This window comes from Pichia kudriavzevii, chromosome 2 (genome assembly GCF_003054445.1).
Source record: "Pichia kudriavzevii chromosome 2, complete sequence".
Taxonomy (NCBI): domain Eukaryota; kingdom Fungi; phylum Ascomycota; class Pichiomycetes; order Pichiales; family Pichiaceae; genus Pichia; species Pichia kudriavzevii.
The window spans coordinates 2,302,556-2,318,387 of record NC_042507.1 but is presented as its reverse complement, the minus strand read 5'-3'; the positions used below and the strand labels follow the sequence as shown (position 1 = coordinate 2,318,387).

The 15,832-nt window shown below is 36.5% G+C and overlaps 8 protein-coding genes across 8 annotated transcripts; 4 read left to right on the top strand and 4 right to left on the bottom strand.

The window, feature by feature from the left end:
* Window positions 1-94: 94 nt before the first annotated feature.
* Window positions 95-2,758, bottom strand: C5L36_0B10840 (uncharacterized protein; the record flags this gene model as incomplete). Its single annotated transcript, XM_029465466.1, has 1 exon — window positions 95-2,758. One exon carries the CDS (start codon window positions 2,756-2,758, stop codon window positions 95-97), a length of 2,664 nt encoding a protein of 887 aa, XP_029321325.1.
* Window positions 2,759-3,222: 464 nt separating this feature from the next.
* Window positions 3,223-4,860, bottom strand: C5L36_0B10830 (uncharacterized protein; the record flags this gene model as incomplete). Its single annotated transcript, XM_029465465.1, has 1 exon — window positions 3,223-4,860. One exon carries the CDS (start codon window positions 4,858-4,860, stop codon window positions 3,223-3,225), a length of 1,638 nt encoding a protein of 545 aa, XP_029321324.1.
* A 1,117-nt stretch (window positions 4,861-5,977) lies between these two features.
* On the top strand, window positions 5,978-7,219 carry C5L36_0B10820 (uncharacterized protein; the record flags this gene model as incomplete). Its single annotated transcript, XM_029465464.1, has 1 exon — window positions 5,978-7,219. One exon carries the CDS (start codon window positions 5,978-5,980, stop codon window positions 7,217-7,219), a length of 1,242 nt encoding a protein of 413 aa, XP_029321323.1.
* Window positions 7,214-8,260, bottom strand: C5L36_0B10810 (uncharacterized protein; the record flags this gene model as incomplete). Its single annotated transcript, XM_029465463.1, has 1 exon — window positions 7,214-8,260. The coding sequence occupies one exon, from the start codon at window positions 8,258-8,260 to the stop codon at window positions 7,214-7,216; it is 1,047 nt and encodes a 348-aa protein (XP_029321322.1).
* A 261-nt stretch (window positions 8,261-8,521) lies between these two features.
* Window positions 8,522-10,534, top strand: C5L36_0B10800 (uncharacterized protein; the record flags this gene model as incomplete). The annotated part of the gene is made up of 1 exon (XM_029465462.1): window positions 8,522-10,534. One exon carries the CDS (start codon window positions 8,522-8,524, stop codon window positions 10,532-10,534), a length of 2,013 nt encoding a protein of 670 aa, XP_029321321.1.
* Window positions 10,535-11,261: 727 nt separating this feature from the next.
* Window positions 11,262-12,569, bottom strand: C5L36_0B10790 (uncharacterized protein; the record flags this gene model as incomplete). The annotated part of the gene is made up of 1 exon (XM_029465461.1): window positions 11,262-12,569. One exon carries the CDS (start codon window positions 12,567-12,569, stop codon window positions 11,262-11,264), a length of 1,308 nt encoding a protein of 435 aa, XP_029321320.1.
* A 158-nt stretch (window positions 12,570-12,727) lies between these two features.
* Window positions 12,728-14,281, top strand: C5L36_0B10780 (uncharacterized protein; the record flags this gene model as incomplete). Its single annotated transcript, XM_029465460.1, has 1 exon — window positions 12,728-14,281. One exon carries the CDS (start codon window positions 12,728-12,730, stop codon window positions 14,279-14,281), a length of 1,554 nt encoding a protein of 517 aa, XP_029321319.1.
* A 227-nt stretch (window positions 14,282-14,508) lies between these two features.
* C5L36_0B10770 (uncharacterized protein) lies at window positions 14,509-15,822 on the top strand (the record flags this gene model as incomplete). Its single annotated transcript, XM_029465459.1, has 1 exon — window positions 14,509-15,822. One exon carries the CDS (start codon window positions 14,509-14,511, stop codon window positions 15,820-15,822), a length of 1,314 nt encoding a protein of 437 aa, XP_029321318.1.
* Window positions 15,823-15,832: the final 10 nt, after the last annotated feature.

The following is a 15,832-nucleotide window of genomic DNA, read 5'->3' as shown; positions in this document are numbered from 1 at the left end:
GTATTAGGTTGTTAAAAGTTATGTAACAGGTTTCGTCTATAAATGGTAAGCTTTTTATATATACAGGCTTCTTAAAGATACCGTAATATGGTGCTTACGGTATCCATTTTGGAATTCCGAAAAAATCTTGTAGGCTTTGTAATTGTTGATCAAACACATCCTTGTTAAGGTTACGCTGCTCATCTGATAAAACCATAGAAAATGGGTCATCTTTGGAATATGTGGAACGGTAACCAAATAAATCTGCATACTGGTAAAGAACAATGGCAACCTCTTGCCATGTGTAGTCTCTTTTAGTCTTCATGTCATCGTGTAATGATTGAATACCAAATTCTCTACGATAATTATTTATTCTAGTTTTCTGGGAATCATGTAAGTTCCTATTTTCACTGAGCAAATACTTCTCTGCTTTTATGATAGAAAGCTCTAGTTTTGTTTTAATAGCTAACATCAAATCAAAGCTTAGTTTATTTTTTCCTAGTATGTGTCCATACCATTGCACCAAACAGATAGTACCCTGATAATCACCGTATGCTAATAACGTGCCAATTGTTTCCTGAAAAGTATATGTGTCATCAACATGGCGATTCATCATTTCTCTAACAAAAAAATGCAAAGATTCTAGTCTTGAAGTCACCAAATCACTATTTTTCTCTCCAATTAGAATCATCTTATAATAAGTCAATAGTATCCATGTATACAAATTCTTTGATCCTGGTTTACCGAGTCTGACATTATTGACTGCAATTGGATTATCTGAGAAAACGTATTTTGTGATAAATTCCAAGGCTTCGGTATACAAATTTTTCGAATGGTAAGACATGATAATCTTGGTCGCCAAAGATTGATCCAATTTTATTTCAAATTGTGCCATCATATTCAAAAATTGGTTCAACTCATTAATTCTCTGCGCTGGATGTGAAAGGAAAACCTTAAAAAATTCACTATATGTGTGAGAACTTGCTGGCGGTAAAATCCCAGAGTTATTCTTGGAGAGTTTGTACTCGCTCATTAGGTGAATCAATCTACTTGCAATCTGGAATGAGGTTGTTGATTTGTGATCAAGTAAAATTTTCAACAATGATTTGATATCAAATGATGTGAATTTCTCCCCACTGTTGACTAGCTCTTGTAAATCATTTATCTTGGATAAATTCTTGTTCTTTAAAAGGGACAGCCTTTCGAGGTAAATACTAATATCTGCTAATATTTTTGCTTCAACAACAGAAGAACATCTATTTTTATGCAACTGGCTGATATTTTCTATTAGATAACTTCTAAGTTCATGATCAAAATCTTTATCATTGTTTTCAAGCTCAAACAAAAGTAGCTCTCTACCAGGATATTTGAATTGAAGAGCAAATTTATCCAAGAAATAAGTGGTAAATTCATTGTCAATTGTGGCGATAGTTGTCAAAATTCCAATACCTTTTTCAATCTTCATGCTACCGATAAAGGCAAAAATACATTCTAGTAAACTATCATAAGACAGAGGCTCAACTCTATTGTAATATTGAAAAACCTTGTTTCTCTCATTCTCGTCAAACAATTTAGCTTCAGGAACTTCTATTTGTTTGACAATACCGTGTCTATCGATGTTTATTTCAATTTCCTCCCAGAACCACTCTGCATCTTCAAAATTACCCTTAGTACAACACCTTTTCAATCCATCGATTAGAAGGATGTTACTTGTATACTCCCACCTATCTCTAGTTTCATTGATTAACTCAATACCGGAATCTAATTCTTTGGTGTCTCCGGTTTTAGAGTACCTCGACAGATAAACATGAGCACCCAATTCGACCCAAAACCGTTCATTTTTGACATCTTTATCTCTTCTGGATAAAAACAACTCTAGCGCTCTGTCGTTATCATCGAACTTCATACAACTCTCGATGAAGAACTTTTCATTGATGGCATCTGGTCGGGCTCTTGGACCATACTCTCTGCCCAGGGCAGAATACAAAAGTTTCCCACACAAGTAAATACACATATCTCTATTATGGTCCTCCAACAGTTGTGTGGAAATTTCATATAGAGCGGCGTATTTTCCCAACTCTACAGATTTTTGCAAATCAGCATTTGACAACTTAGTCAAATGTTTTAAAAGGATCGGTAGTTTATCCAAGGAGGAGTCTGAATTCAGCATAGTCATTTCTTGTGCCATTTGGAAGGCATTGGTAAGTGCCTTTGGGTCACCAGTATTTGCATTTTCATTCATCATAAAATCGTTCAGTTTCTCCCGTATCTCCATTTTACGCTTATGCAAATCTCTCTTCTGGGTCTGTAAGCGTTCAAAACCATCATTTATTATCCAGTCGACATAACTATTTATTTCTTCCTCATTGATTTTGTCCATGGCTTTTTTCGGGTTACTAATGTACTCACGCACACTACGTTCTTCCCTTGTAGACTGTGTTATCATTTGATCAATAAACTCTTCGTCTACTTCAATTCCATCTTTTTCAAACCTTGCGCTGAGTTCGGCTTTGATTTGGTCAGGTGTTTTGAACTTCATTTCTGAGATAATCCGTGATACAAAATCAGTATTGTCCTTTGAAAACTTGCTCAATGTGTATCTAGGGTCTTTGTTCTCAGGTTTGTCATTTGGACCGGCCTGTTCGGGTTGCCCCATTGTGGGTGTGGAGAACGGCTCCTCTTTTTTACGTAGTGGTTTTATTGGAACTCTGGTACGCACTCCACGAGTCAGGATTAGTTGTAATAAACGCACCCTCCTATTCTTTATCCTATTAAACATGACTATCAGAGCTTGTGGCTATTTAATAGAAAGCCCTAACCAATTTCAATACCTTTACTTAAACTACGTTATGGAAAAGGGTATTCAAGATAAAAAATATCTGAAAAATAAACTCAAAAAAGCAGAAGAAGCGAGAAGGCCAAAAAAAAAAAGAACATCGAGCAAAACAGAAGAAAAATTGTAAACAGTAGCTACAGTTTATGTAATACTTATCAGCCCCTACAAAAAGACGAAACCGTAAACTTGGCAATGCATACGTTGATATATATGTGTTTGGGAATACTTGCAGGATAGGTAAAGTAGAGGTGCAACAGGAAATTTTTGCTTAGAACAAGTAGACCCATCCTTGAGTTTATGCAAAGCTGTTAGACACTAGCGCAATAAATAAGGTTACTTTATTTTCATTAGATACATAAATACAAATCGAATATACTTTGAATTGACCCCATTTGGCAGGTCATGCACTATTTGAATTGCTCTTCAGTGACACCAGCACTCATAGCAGCAGTTGAGGAAACACCACCAGTGACCAACTTGACGATGGAATCAACATACTCTGCACCAGACCATTTTTGGTGCTTGACAACTTCAACGCCATCTTCAATTTCCTTTGCTTGGACATCACGGCCGTAAGCTCTCATACCGATTTTAGCAAAGTCTCTTGCAAAATTGTCGACAGCAAGAGCAGTAGTATGCAAACCTGCAAGAGTAATGAATTGCCAAATGTAACCAAGGTCTGCCAATCTTTGAATATAAGTTTCTTGTTCCTCTGGGGACATTGCGGAATTCCAGTTGAAAGATGGAGATAAGTTATAACATAACCATTGGTCTGGGTATTTAGCCTTGACACCTTCAGCGAATTCCTTTGCTTGGTCAAAAATTGGCAACTTGGTTTCCATCCAAACCATGTCAGCATAGGGAGCATATTCTCTAGCTCTGTTGACAGCACATTGAGTACCACCTTGGTATCTGTAATAACCTTCTCTAACTCTTGGTTTGTCCCAATTGAAGTAAATTTCGTAACCCAAGATATCCTTTGCAACCTTTTGGGCATCTTCCAAGGAATGATGGGATAATGGGGTAACAATGGAGTTGAATTTCGCAATTGCAGCTTCCTTGTCCTTAATAGAAGATTCATTCTTAATTGAATCAGCAACAGCTTCATTGAACTTCTGGACATTAGCCTTTTTATTCCATTCTGATTCAATTTGTTCCAATTGGGAACCATAAGCACCTTCTCTTTCTGCCTTATTCATAACATCAACTAATGAAGAAATCTCCTTGTTAGTTGTACCTTGGATAAAGTAGTGATCTCTGGTATCAATAGTAGATGTAATCAAGGTAGCAGCCTCTGAATCGGTTCTAGCAACACATAAGAGGGAAGAACCAAAGACATCTGCAGAAGATCTAATACAAATCAACCTATTAATATGTTCTTGAATTGGCACTAAAACCTTACCACCCATATGACCACACTTTTTAGTTCCAGCAGCTTGATCTTCAATATGAATACCAGCAGCACCATTTTCAATAAACATCTTGGTCAACTTGAAAATAGCAGTAGTACCACCATGACCTGTATCTGCATCAGCAATAATAGGTCTCAAGAAATCGGTATAATTAAGTTTGGCTCTTTCCTCCTTAGAGAGAGACATTCTTTCATGTCTTTGTTTTCTATCGTGAAATAATTGAGCATAAAACAACTGTTGAACCTTATTTGGAACAGTATCCATAGGATAATCAGCCAAATCTGGAGAAGGTTCATTAGAAGTCGATGCAGTTGAAGATGATTGCCAACCAGAGACATAAACAGTGTCTAGATACTTTGCCATTTGAGTGACATGGATTGGATCTAAAGCACCAAAGGTGAAGGAAGCACTCTTCTTTTGAGAGTGTTCTTGTAACAACTTAAATGCCTTTCTAGCCATTGCATCCGAAGCATTAGGATTAGCAACAGTAGATCTTCTCTTGACAATTTCCTCTGCAGTGTAAGGTCTAGTAACGCCTTTCCATCTAGGTTCTGCCCACCATTTCTTGACTGCTTCAACTTCTTGTTGGAAAGCTCTTTCCTCCTCGTCTAAATTGATTTGTGTGTAGACCATTGTATAAGAGTGTCTTGTATTATACTAATAATCTGTTTGGTGTTTATTGTAGATAAAAGGGGAAACAAAACAAAAAACAAGAGAGAGATAAATACAACAGATAATATAGAACCATCCACATGGAGTCACCCCAACAAAACAGTGGATCTCTTGGTCCTTTTATAGGACGTTACTCAATGTGAAATCCGGGGTAAACAATTGAGAGACGCATAAGGCAACATAGGCAACATAGACAATACAGGCAACATAGGCAATACAGGCAATACAAGCAATCAATCACTCAATTAATCATCGTTAAGTAAAGACAAATCACGGGGTATCGGAACCTCCCATTTTCCCATAATCACCATTCTCTATAAACAAGAGGAAATTGTGAATCATTGTAATCACCGTCTCTTCAATGCCGCCTCTTTCTTAGTGACACATCGATTCTCCCTACTATATTACCGCATTTTTACATTCATGGAGAGTGTCCGTTCCTCGGAGAAGGGAAACCCTACCTCCGAAAAGGGGAAAAGGGAATGGGAAGAGGGGGTTGTAATGGCGGCTCAGCGCTTGTTTTACTTGAATGTTTAATAGTTTTGCCTTTGTTATAAATGCATCTGCGGGGAAAAGGTACTTGCACGGACCCAAGGGACTACAAAGATCAAACGACCGTGCAGGCCGGCGTTTTCGTTTGCCCGGTAGACTCGACTGCCTATTCCGTCCTTATAAAACTTGTTGAAATTAATACCGTTTCTCCGAAAATGTGACAAAGAGGCGCTCGTCAATGACGTATTTTAGAATTTCTGAATTTTTGGCATTTTTTTTTTTCTTCATTTCAAGTATCTGTTATGGGAAAGAGAAAAAAATGAAAAAAAAAAAAATAGAAATTAGAAATTAAAGATTGAAAATAAAAAAAAAATAGAAATTAGAAATTAAAGATTGAAAATAAAAAAAAATTAGAATATAGAGTCAGTCTACATGAATTTCACGCATAGACTGTGGACATTACTCGATTTGGTAACTATTCACATGAACTGGCCGGAAGGCTGCTGCTAGTGCTCTAACTTATACTTCACATCCATTGTTTAGTAAAGAGATATAAAGACAGGTGCATTTTGCCAGGCGATACAAGATGGAAGGTAGCATCGACATGAGTGTTCGGAATAGGATTGACTCCTCAAACCCAAATGACATTGACATCACCGTTGGCAATGAGAAAGACAAGCTGGAGAAAGACAAAGACGGTAAAGTTGATGACGACGACGACGACGAGGATTTTTACACGCCTGGTCCAGAAGAGCTCTACAACGTTCGTGTGGACATTGCAAAGTTTGCAGCTTCAAGGGCAAGTTTAAGACTGAAACGACAGTACAATGAGTGGAAAACCCTGGACAGTGTGGACAATCTCATCTCCAGGAGGGGGTATTTGCAAAAGTTCAAGGACCTATCATTACAGGGGACTCAACTTCTCTCAAACAGATTCACCTCAGCATTGTCATACAACCCCAAGTTGGACCTTCTTGCAGCCGCCTCTTGGAATGGCTCGTGTTATCTTGTCCACCCGTCCTCTCTACAGACCATCAAGGAGTATCCCAACCTACATCCTGAAAAGGTATCTGGACTACACTGGTCGCCCATAGAGCCGATTCTGGCAACGGCGGGCTCTGACGGTGCAATCAACCTACTTTCTAACCCAACACATGATGCTGATAATGGGGATAACCACTCAAAAATTACAACTCTACATGGCCACCAAGAGAGAATTAACAATGTCCAATTTCACCCCTCGGGGACCGTATTGGCATCTGCCTCTTCTGATCTGACTTGGAGACTATGGGATGTCTCGAGGGGGACAGAATTGTACTTTCAAGAAGGTCACTCCGATTCGGTCAACACCGTATCTCATCACCCAGATGGATCTTTGCTCGCATCCGCTGGTAACGACTCTATCATCAAATTATGGGATTTGCGTTCCGGTAATTTGGTCCTGGATTTGATGAAAAACGGCCATGTGGGATCGATCCATTCGTTGGCTTGGAGAAACAATGGTTATCATCTGGCATCTGGTGGTGCCGATTCCCAACTCTTGGTCTGGGATATTAGAATGATGAAAAAACTCTCCTCTGTTCTAGCCCATAAGAAGTTAATCTCTTGTTTGAAATTTTCCGAGAACGGCAACGTGCTGCTATCTTCAGGTTACGATGGTTCACTAACAATGACCTCTTCGGATAATTGGCTCATCTTTAAGAAATTCCAAACCTTGGATAAAATTATGGCACTGGAAACTAAGGAACTACGTGACACTAGTGACACGATCACAATCTACACTGGAGGCTGGGATAGAAGTATTAAGCTTTACAATTCAAATCTATAAAGTATAAATTGGCATCTCGTTATTGAATCCATCCAAGATACTAATGTTATTGATTGGCAATTCTTTATGAACTAGTGCATTGATGATATCTTGTGAAACAACTCCTCCAATGATGGAATTGGTAGGTTGGTACTCACAATACGCATGTCTTCGGAAAATATCGAGTTCCTCCTCCCCCATTTGTATACACTCCGGTAATTTTAGTCTGTTTGAAACTTGTGTAATTTTATCTTTCAATGTGTTCCCGTCTATAGAAATTCTTTCAATGTCTAAATTGAGGTAAACCTCAGGCAGCTCAAGTAACCCTAGCAGACTTATTAAGACATTGTTGATTTTCTTTTTCTTCTTCCGTTCACTTGGATACTTCTCGTTTAAGAAAGACCCACTCAATTCATCCCATTTACGATATTTATTTTCAACCAGTATCTTTTGCATTTCGATGTCGTTCTCCACAATATCCTGAATATCTAGGATCTTGCTCACAGGATTCAATGGACCGACTTTCCTTGATTCTGATCTTTCCAATTTTATCCAATTGGTACACTTTATCAAATCATTGAAAATCAATCCATATAGTCCATGTGTACAGCACGAAATGAGTGGAATTGCTAGTTCCCTTGAAATGTTGTTTAATCTACTATTCTGTGCTGAATTTAGCCCCGTAGCTACTATAATGTGATACTTGGATATTTCACTCTTCTCTATGTCTTCCCAGTTTCTAGTATCAACAGAAACTACAACCCTTGGATTCATAGCCTGAATCTTTTCTAAGGATGCCTCCGCTTTATTCTTGCCAACTTCCTCCTTGGTCACAAAAAAATTAGAGTTCAAATCCTGTTCTTTCAATTCACTATTGTCACAAATTGTAATGGATCCAACTCCACCTAGTGTTAAATTTTTGACAATTTCTACTCCCACTCCAGTCATGTTGATGACCAAGATTTTAGAGTTTCTTAGATTTGCCTGGGCCTCCATCCCCCATAATCGTATCTGTCTGTCATAGAGGCTAATTTCATCGGCAGTTAATGGAGTATTATTCATCGTTTTCCTATTTAGCCGAGTTATCACCAAGCAACAACGAAACCAGCAAAACAAAACGCCATTCTCTTCTATGCATTGCTCGGATTTCGTAACTCACTTTATGTTATTTTCTTGCTCCTTGAATTGAAAAAAAAAAACCAATGTGGAGCACACCCCTCAATCGAATTTTGAAAGATTAAACTCGTAGTTTTACTTTTCAAAAGCCTAGTTTACGTCTGATAAATTTTCTTCACACAGCATACACATAAACAGAAAAAAGGAATGGATCTATTACGTATATTGGATGCTAAACCAGAACCTAGGATAGTCGATACCGATCATTTTCAAATTGATCCGGGCTATCAAAACTCAGATGTTTATAAAATTGCTACTCCAATGAGTGATTTCCAAAAGGAGCTAATTGATCAAATAGTGTCCTTACACTACAGTGATATATTAAGGTTTTTTGAAAAATTGGATGACGAGTCTTGGGATAACATGTCTAATAATAGGAAAGAAATTATTGCGTCGTCCCTTGAAACACTCCTTGAGAATACAAAACTTGTCTGTCTACACCCATACTTATTGATCAACCATTTCTTTCCTAAGAGTTTAACCACTAGAGACCTACCTAATAGATTGGCTGAGACAAGTGGTAAATTCCAAATTTTGAATGATTTACTGATTCAATTGGATGCCATTTATAATCCAGCAAGTAAGTCAAATAAACTAAAAAAAGGACCGGAGATCAATGTGGCGGTCTTAGTTAGAGCAGGAAAGGCAATGGATCTAGTGGATGCCTTGTGTATTGGACATAGATGTAATTTGAAAAGATATACGGGAATAAAACTTAGAGATTCTTCAGCAAATCAAAAAAAAAACATGAACTTAAATCTGAACATTCACTTATTACCTTGTAATTTTGAAGATATAAATGAGAAAGAAATCGAGCTAAATATTAAAAATAAGATGAACTTCATCTTTTTATTTGAGCTAGAAACAGATTTAACTCACCCCTTTATGAATAAATTAGTTGATCAATCATTTACCAAGTTTTTTAAACTCATTCCAATCAATTCAGTTGAGCACATACAATCATATTATGAACAGCAGATAAGTTCAAAGGGTATTGGTGAGCTTTTAAAACCAATAACAGCTGCAATTGTTTGTCTACGGGATAGAGTGGGCCAATTGCCGTCTAATTTAAAACCAGCCTATACAAATAATTTGCTTTACTTAAGAGATTATCTAGCAAATCCCCTATATGTTAAGTGGCCACTTCCGGATTTACCACATATTGGAAATTTCACATCAAGAGACGTTGAACGGTCCTTGTTAACCGAGGTTAAGTTTAATTTTGACAATGAAGAAATTTTAAGAGAAGAAGAGGAAAATCGTCCAAGTGTTCATGAGAGTTTGAACACTAACTTCGGCGGTAAAACACAGATGATTGGACATATTATACAACCCAGATTCTCGAAAAAAAACCCTACAGTTAAAAACTATTATGACAACAAGAGACTTGAGAAAAATTATTTAATGAATCCATTGAACAAAGAGTACAAATATCTGTCTGGCATCTCATCAGAACTCAATCAGCATGATGTTCTCACTCACACATTAGTTCATCATTTCAGTAATAGTATTAAGAAAACCACCAGATTGAATGAAGAGGTCAACAGCTTCAATAAAGTCAGTAATGTAAGAATTAAAGACTTTGAAGTTGTCATAGTTGCCTATGAAAAGCTTAGCAGAGACCTTTCAGAGACTCAACAATCGCATTTCAATGTGAATAAGAAAATAGAAGAACGGAATCAACAAATTGAAAAAATAAAGCACGAAAACACCGAATATCATGATTTCATTGACAAACTTAGTGTATCTAGCACGATTGACAATGAGATAAAGGATTACATCGTTAAAGATATGGAGAAATATGATATTTTAGAAGAGATTAACAGATTGGAGCAAAAACTTGAAGGTGTGAATAATGAAAACAAATATATGACTGAAGAAATTGATCGGGCTGAAAAGGCTATTGTTGAATCACATACACAAATCGATAAACACAAAATAAACAATCAATCATTGCAGAAGTTAGTACAAAAAATTAAGGACGATAACTCCAGTATTGAAGCGGAAGAAGCGGAATTAAGGACTTTGAATGAAAAATTAAAAGACCTCGAGGAGAAACATTATGAACTGCATGCTAAAATTAAGGAAACCTTAATTAATTTGAGTGAAATAGGACATAGGTCAAGACACACGAATTATCATTCCCGTAACAAAAGTTAGTATTATTTGCCTGTATTAACATCTTTCTATATTATACCTATATCCATGCTTCTCTTTACAAGAGAAGACATTTCATTCTAGCAGCAACTAATCTAATATTTGTGTAAATGTGTTCATTCCACGCCGGTACAGTTCATAGGATATTTAGTCTTCAAGATAGCGTGTCCAAGCGTTGAAGTTCTTAGGTGTCAAAATGAAAAGAAATTATTTTTGATGAAACATTTCTTATGAATTGTTTTGGAGCTTGTAGTTGGACTGCATTATCTCTGTAAAAATTTGCTGTATTAATATCATTTTACTGCAAGATAAACATGCGCTATGGCTTTAATTATGTCTTACTTATCTTGCAAATATGGACTTGGAAGAAAATTATAAACAATAACTAAATCAGAATCACTTGTTGATGATACAGAGTTGGTTAATTACAAATTCGGAATTTTATTTATTCAATCTATGAAATCAAAATCCTTGTGAAAGTTACTAGTTTTAATTCAGTAGAAAAGGATTAAACTGTCCCAAGACTTTATGTTTGATCGAACACACTTGTACGCTTTAGACGTAAAGCAGCTTTCATACCCTTTTGGCTGGATTATTGATTGAATCCAAGAAAAACTACATGAAGAAAAAATCGAAAAAACTTTTTATACTTTGCTACCTAGCTGAATTTTTGTTTCCCTCAGGATAATCTGTATAAATACTTAAGAGAAATTCAATACAAAACACCAAGTCAAATCTGAGTGAGCTTTTTAGTATGTCTGGTTTCCTCTGGAATTTTCTGAGTGGAATAGTATTCGTCTTGGATGTACGCCCAAATAAAATCACTCAGGAATAATGACTCCACAAGGCTGAGAGCCAACCCCATTGCATAAAAGAAGTTTGCATTACCTGAATTTAGTGACATCCAAATAATATAGAATGTTGGAGACTGTAATAGCACCACTATTAATGCAACGAAACTCACCGCTGGCTTAAATTTCAAGTAGTGATAATATCTTTTAAACAAAAACATTGCAGAGTAAAACACAGTGTAATCTGCAAGAACGGGATAGGCTTTTGAAAAGTTGATTAATCCCACAATAATCCAAATCACAAAAAGCAAATCAATTTTCCTGTCGGAAAGAATAAATCTCATGGTAAGTGGGACAACAAAAACAAAGCTGTAAATATTAAATACTGCCAAGTAAAAATTGTTGAAAAAATCAAAAATTTCGGTAAAAAAGTACCACCACAATCCTAAATTTGGAGTGATTTTTTCAAACCTAAGGATGGTCATATAGCATAAACTAATAAAATTGAATGAATCATCACATAACTTATAACTGATCCCAAGTAAAACGGTAATTGCCGAGATAAATAACATGATCAATTTCAAACATTTTCCAAAGCCATTGTTTATGTAAACATAGTAAGCGATTGGTATTAGAAGGTACCATGAGTAATAAGTTAAATATGCTGAAATAGACAACAGTAAAACAGCAAGTTCGAAGTTATCTGTCATCACTTCGGCCATCATGCATGTGACTAATAAGTTGTTTATAATATAAGTCGACTTTGCTAGAGTAGACAAAATACTAAATGGATTGAACATGTAGAAACCTGCGATTTGAAAAGACGAAAATCCTTCTTTTTTATTCAACATCCTATTGATCTTGATCAACTGAAGACATATGAGCAAGTCAATAGCTGAAAAGAATATATTCGTACTCAAATTATCAGTAATTCGGGAACCTTTTAAGACATTGAAAAACCACAATAAAATAGGCGGATGATGTAAGATTTCTCCCTGCTTATATGGGTTCAAGTCATTTGAAAGTAGAAAAATACCTTCATTCAAGGATCTGTACGAATTGATGGGCGTAGAAAATAAAACAAACTGATCTAATAGAGCTGGAAGATGTGGGATCCATTGAAAAGCGGCTAATCGAAGTAAAACACCTCCAAGTAAAGCAAGAGTTGTAAATTTATCCATAGTGTAATTATTGCTAAACATTCTGGTTCTTTTAAGTAAAAACACAACACGGTACTGTTTGAACATCACAGAATTTTATTTTTAAAACGTGTTTTCCAAGAGCGAACTTTTCTTCACAAAAGTGTTGATCTTGTTTACCTCGCAACTGCAAAACTATGTGCTTATTTAGGTACTTTTCCAACAAAAACGTTAGCTAGCTGCAGATTCTGTAACACATAAACGCAATGGCTAAAAAGAAGTCGAAAAACACAGGGAAAAAACCTGTTGCGAAGGAAACTTCAGAAAAAATCGACAGCATAGAAAAACCGGAAAATTTACAGTCAACAACTCAGAACCATCCAATAAAACCTAATAGCGGGAACAACGATGAATTTGGGGATTGTGGTACAACTGAAACCGAGCAAGAACAGTTGAATATGAAAACAAATGAAAAAATGCAAGATCTCGAAAATCAACACACTCTGTTGGAGAAGCAACTGGAAGATCTTAAATTACAGCTTAATGAAAAGGATGAAAAATTAAAGCAGTTGCAAAAAGAGAAGGAAGACAGCCCAGCAAAAGACCAAACACAATTAGGGTTGGAAAACAGTGAGAATTTTGAGCAGACTGGTATTGAAACGCAAGATTGCGATAGAACAGCTGGTGAAATTGAGCACCTTAAAGCTCAACTTGCAAAGAAAACCGAAGAGAGTGAAAAAAATAAGGCAAATTATGATGCATTACTCAAAAGAGTTTCACAAATGAAGGGTGTCTTTGAAAACATGAAAAAGTCAGAGAAAAAACTCGAACTTTTAGAATTGGAGAATAAGCAATTGAAAGAAAAACTGGATGATAGTTCTTCGCAAATTTCTGCGCTTGAGGAACTGAAATCGGAAATTGTAGGTTTGAATTCAGAATGTGATAAACTTGTAGAAAAAAACTCATTATTAACAAAAGAGCTTGAATTACAAGAACTACGACAAAGTCGTGATTTCAAAAACCTTGAAGATGAAAACAAATCGCTGAAAAAAAAGTTAAAAGAGACAAGGTCTGAATTAGAGGAATACTTAATCTTAGTTCAAGAGGAAAGGTTGACTAAAGCTGGTTTAGTCCAAGAAGTTAGCAATCTAACTACAAAGATTGCGAACTTGGAAGCAGAAAATATGACAGTAAAGGAAAAGGCCAAAGAACTAAGTGAAGAATTGATGAAGGTGCTAGAATCACGTAATTCATTTGAGGATGAAAATAAGAAGACCATTGAAGCTTTAAAATCACAGCTAGCAACAAAGGTGGAGGAAATAGACAATTTTACAAAAGAAATTGACAATTTAAAGAAACACTCGTTAGAAAAAAACGAAAAACTGAAGGCTATTGAGGGTTTGGAAAAGAGCTTAAAGGAAAAGCAATTGCTTATCGGAAAATTAAGGCATGAAACAATAACATTGAATGAACACCTTACAAAAGCCATGAGACTAATCAAGAAGGAGTCCGGAAAAGAAACCGTGGATAGGGAGTTGGTTTCCAATTTATTCATTAGTTTCCTTCAAATCCCTAGGGGAGACACCAAAAAGTTCGAAGTGCTACAACTTTTGGCAAACTTTTTAGACTGGGATGATGATAAGAGAAGACATGCAGGTTTGCTTTCCTCCGGCGATTATCGAGCGAAATCCAACAGTGTCGTTGAGGTTCCACAACTTGGACGCCGTTCAGTTGGAAGCTCGCAGTCTTTTGTATCATTATGGACAGAATTCCTCGAAAAAGAATCCACTCCCAAGAGTGGGGCACTCCCAGATAACTAATAGTTGCTCTATGCATATCTTGTGTACTAATCACTGCCTCTAATGTTAGCAAAAAGATAGTTTTTTTTTCTTTCCGTAAGTAGTATCAATCCGTGAAAAGTTCGCAGATAGCCGCTTTATTTTGTCCAACGTGAATTTTAAATCGTCTTATCTTTTTCTCTAATGTAAACTTCTCTGCTCTCAATCTCACATAAATTCTTATATCTTTTGAGTTCTCTAAGAAAGAAATGGTTGTTGGACCAGTATTGATAGTTGGCGCCGGTGTTTTTGGGCTTTCAACTGCGCTGGAATTAGTTAAAAAAGGACATTTCGTCTACGTTCTTGATAAGCATCCACCACCATCTCCTTGGTCAGCTGCATGTGACTTTAACAAAATAATTCGATGTGAGTATGCAGATCCTATTTATGCAGAAATGGCAATTGAAGCACTTCATTTTTGGAGGTCAGATCCTCTATTCAAGCAATCATATGATGAATGTGGAAGATTGTTAGTCACACCAAAGGAGCATAGGGGTAGAATTGAATTTGAGAGAAAAGGTATCGAAGTGCTTAAAACTTTAGGTGAAGGCAATCGGTTTTGTTTCTTTTCGGGAGGTGCTGAAATTTCGAGACTTATTCCCGGTTTCGAAAACAATTCTATCCCCCCTGAACAAGAAGTTAAATATAATCCAGATTGTGGACTGGGCCGTTCACATCAAACTCTAAAGGATGTCTACAAGTACCTTTCGTCTCACCCGAATGTTCAATTTATTTTTGGTGAAAAAGGAGCTGCAGTAGGCCTAAAAAGGTATCGTTCTGGAGAAGTAGGGGTGATCACAGAATCTGGGTTTGTTCATAGTGCAGGCACTGTCATCTTGTCACTCGGTGCTAATACGGCAAAAATTGTAAATTTAGAGAACCAACAATCGGCAACTGGCCTGTTTGTAACTCATATTCAACTATCTGATGAAGAATACACAAAGTATAGGGATATTCCTGTGTTGTTTGACGCGGAGATGGGATATTTCTTCCCTCCAGACTTAACAACCAAAATTATGAAGATATGCTTAACAGGATGTGGAATTAAAAGATCTGTTACTGATCCTTTCGATTCCAGAAAGCAAATTTCGTTACCCAGATTTCATATTGAGAACCCTAGTGACACATTTCCCAAAGAATTAGTGCAAGATATTCAACGACTTTTGGAAAAATATGTCCCAGAACTAAAGGAGCATAGGTTGTTTGGTTCAAAGATTTGTTGGATAGGAGACACGAAGGACACCCATTTTCTTATAGATAAGGTTCCTTATTACAAAAACCTATACGTAGCTACAGGTGACTCGGGCCATGGTTACAAGTTTTTCCCCAATATTGGAAAATACATTGTCCAAAAATTAGACGGTGTATTGGCTAATAAAATCGAAGAACTCTGGAAGTGGACTCCAAGAACGAATGAAGAATGTGAGGATCCTGCAAACTCTAAGTGGAGAGTTTCTAAAGGGAAATCAAAAGATATTACCGAGATTGACTTCATCACTGAGGTCGAAGTTCCCAAACTGTAGCTTCTTAAAA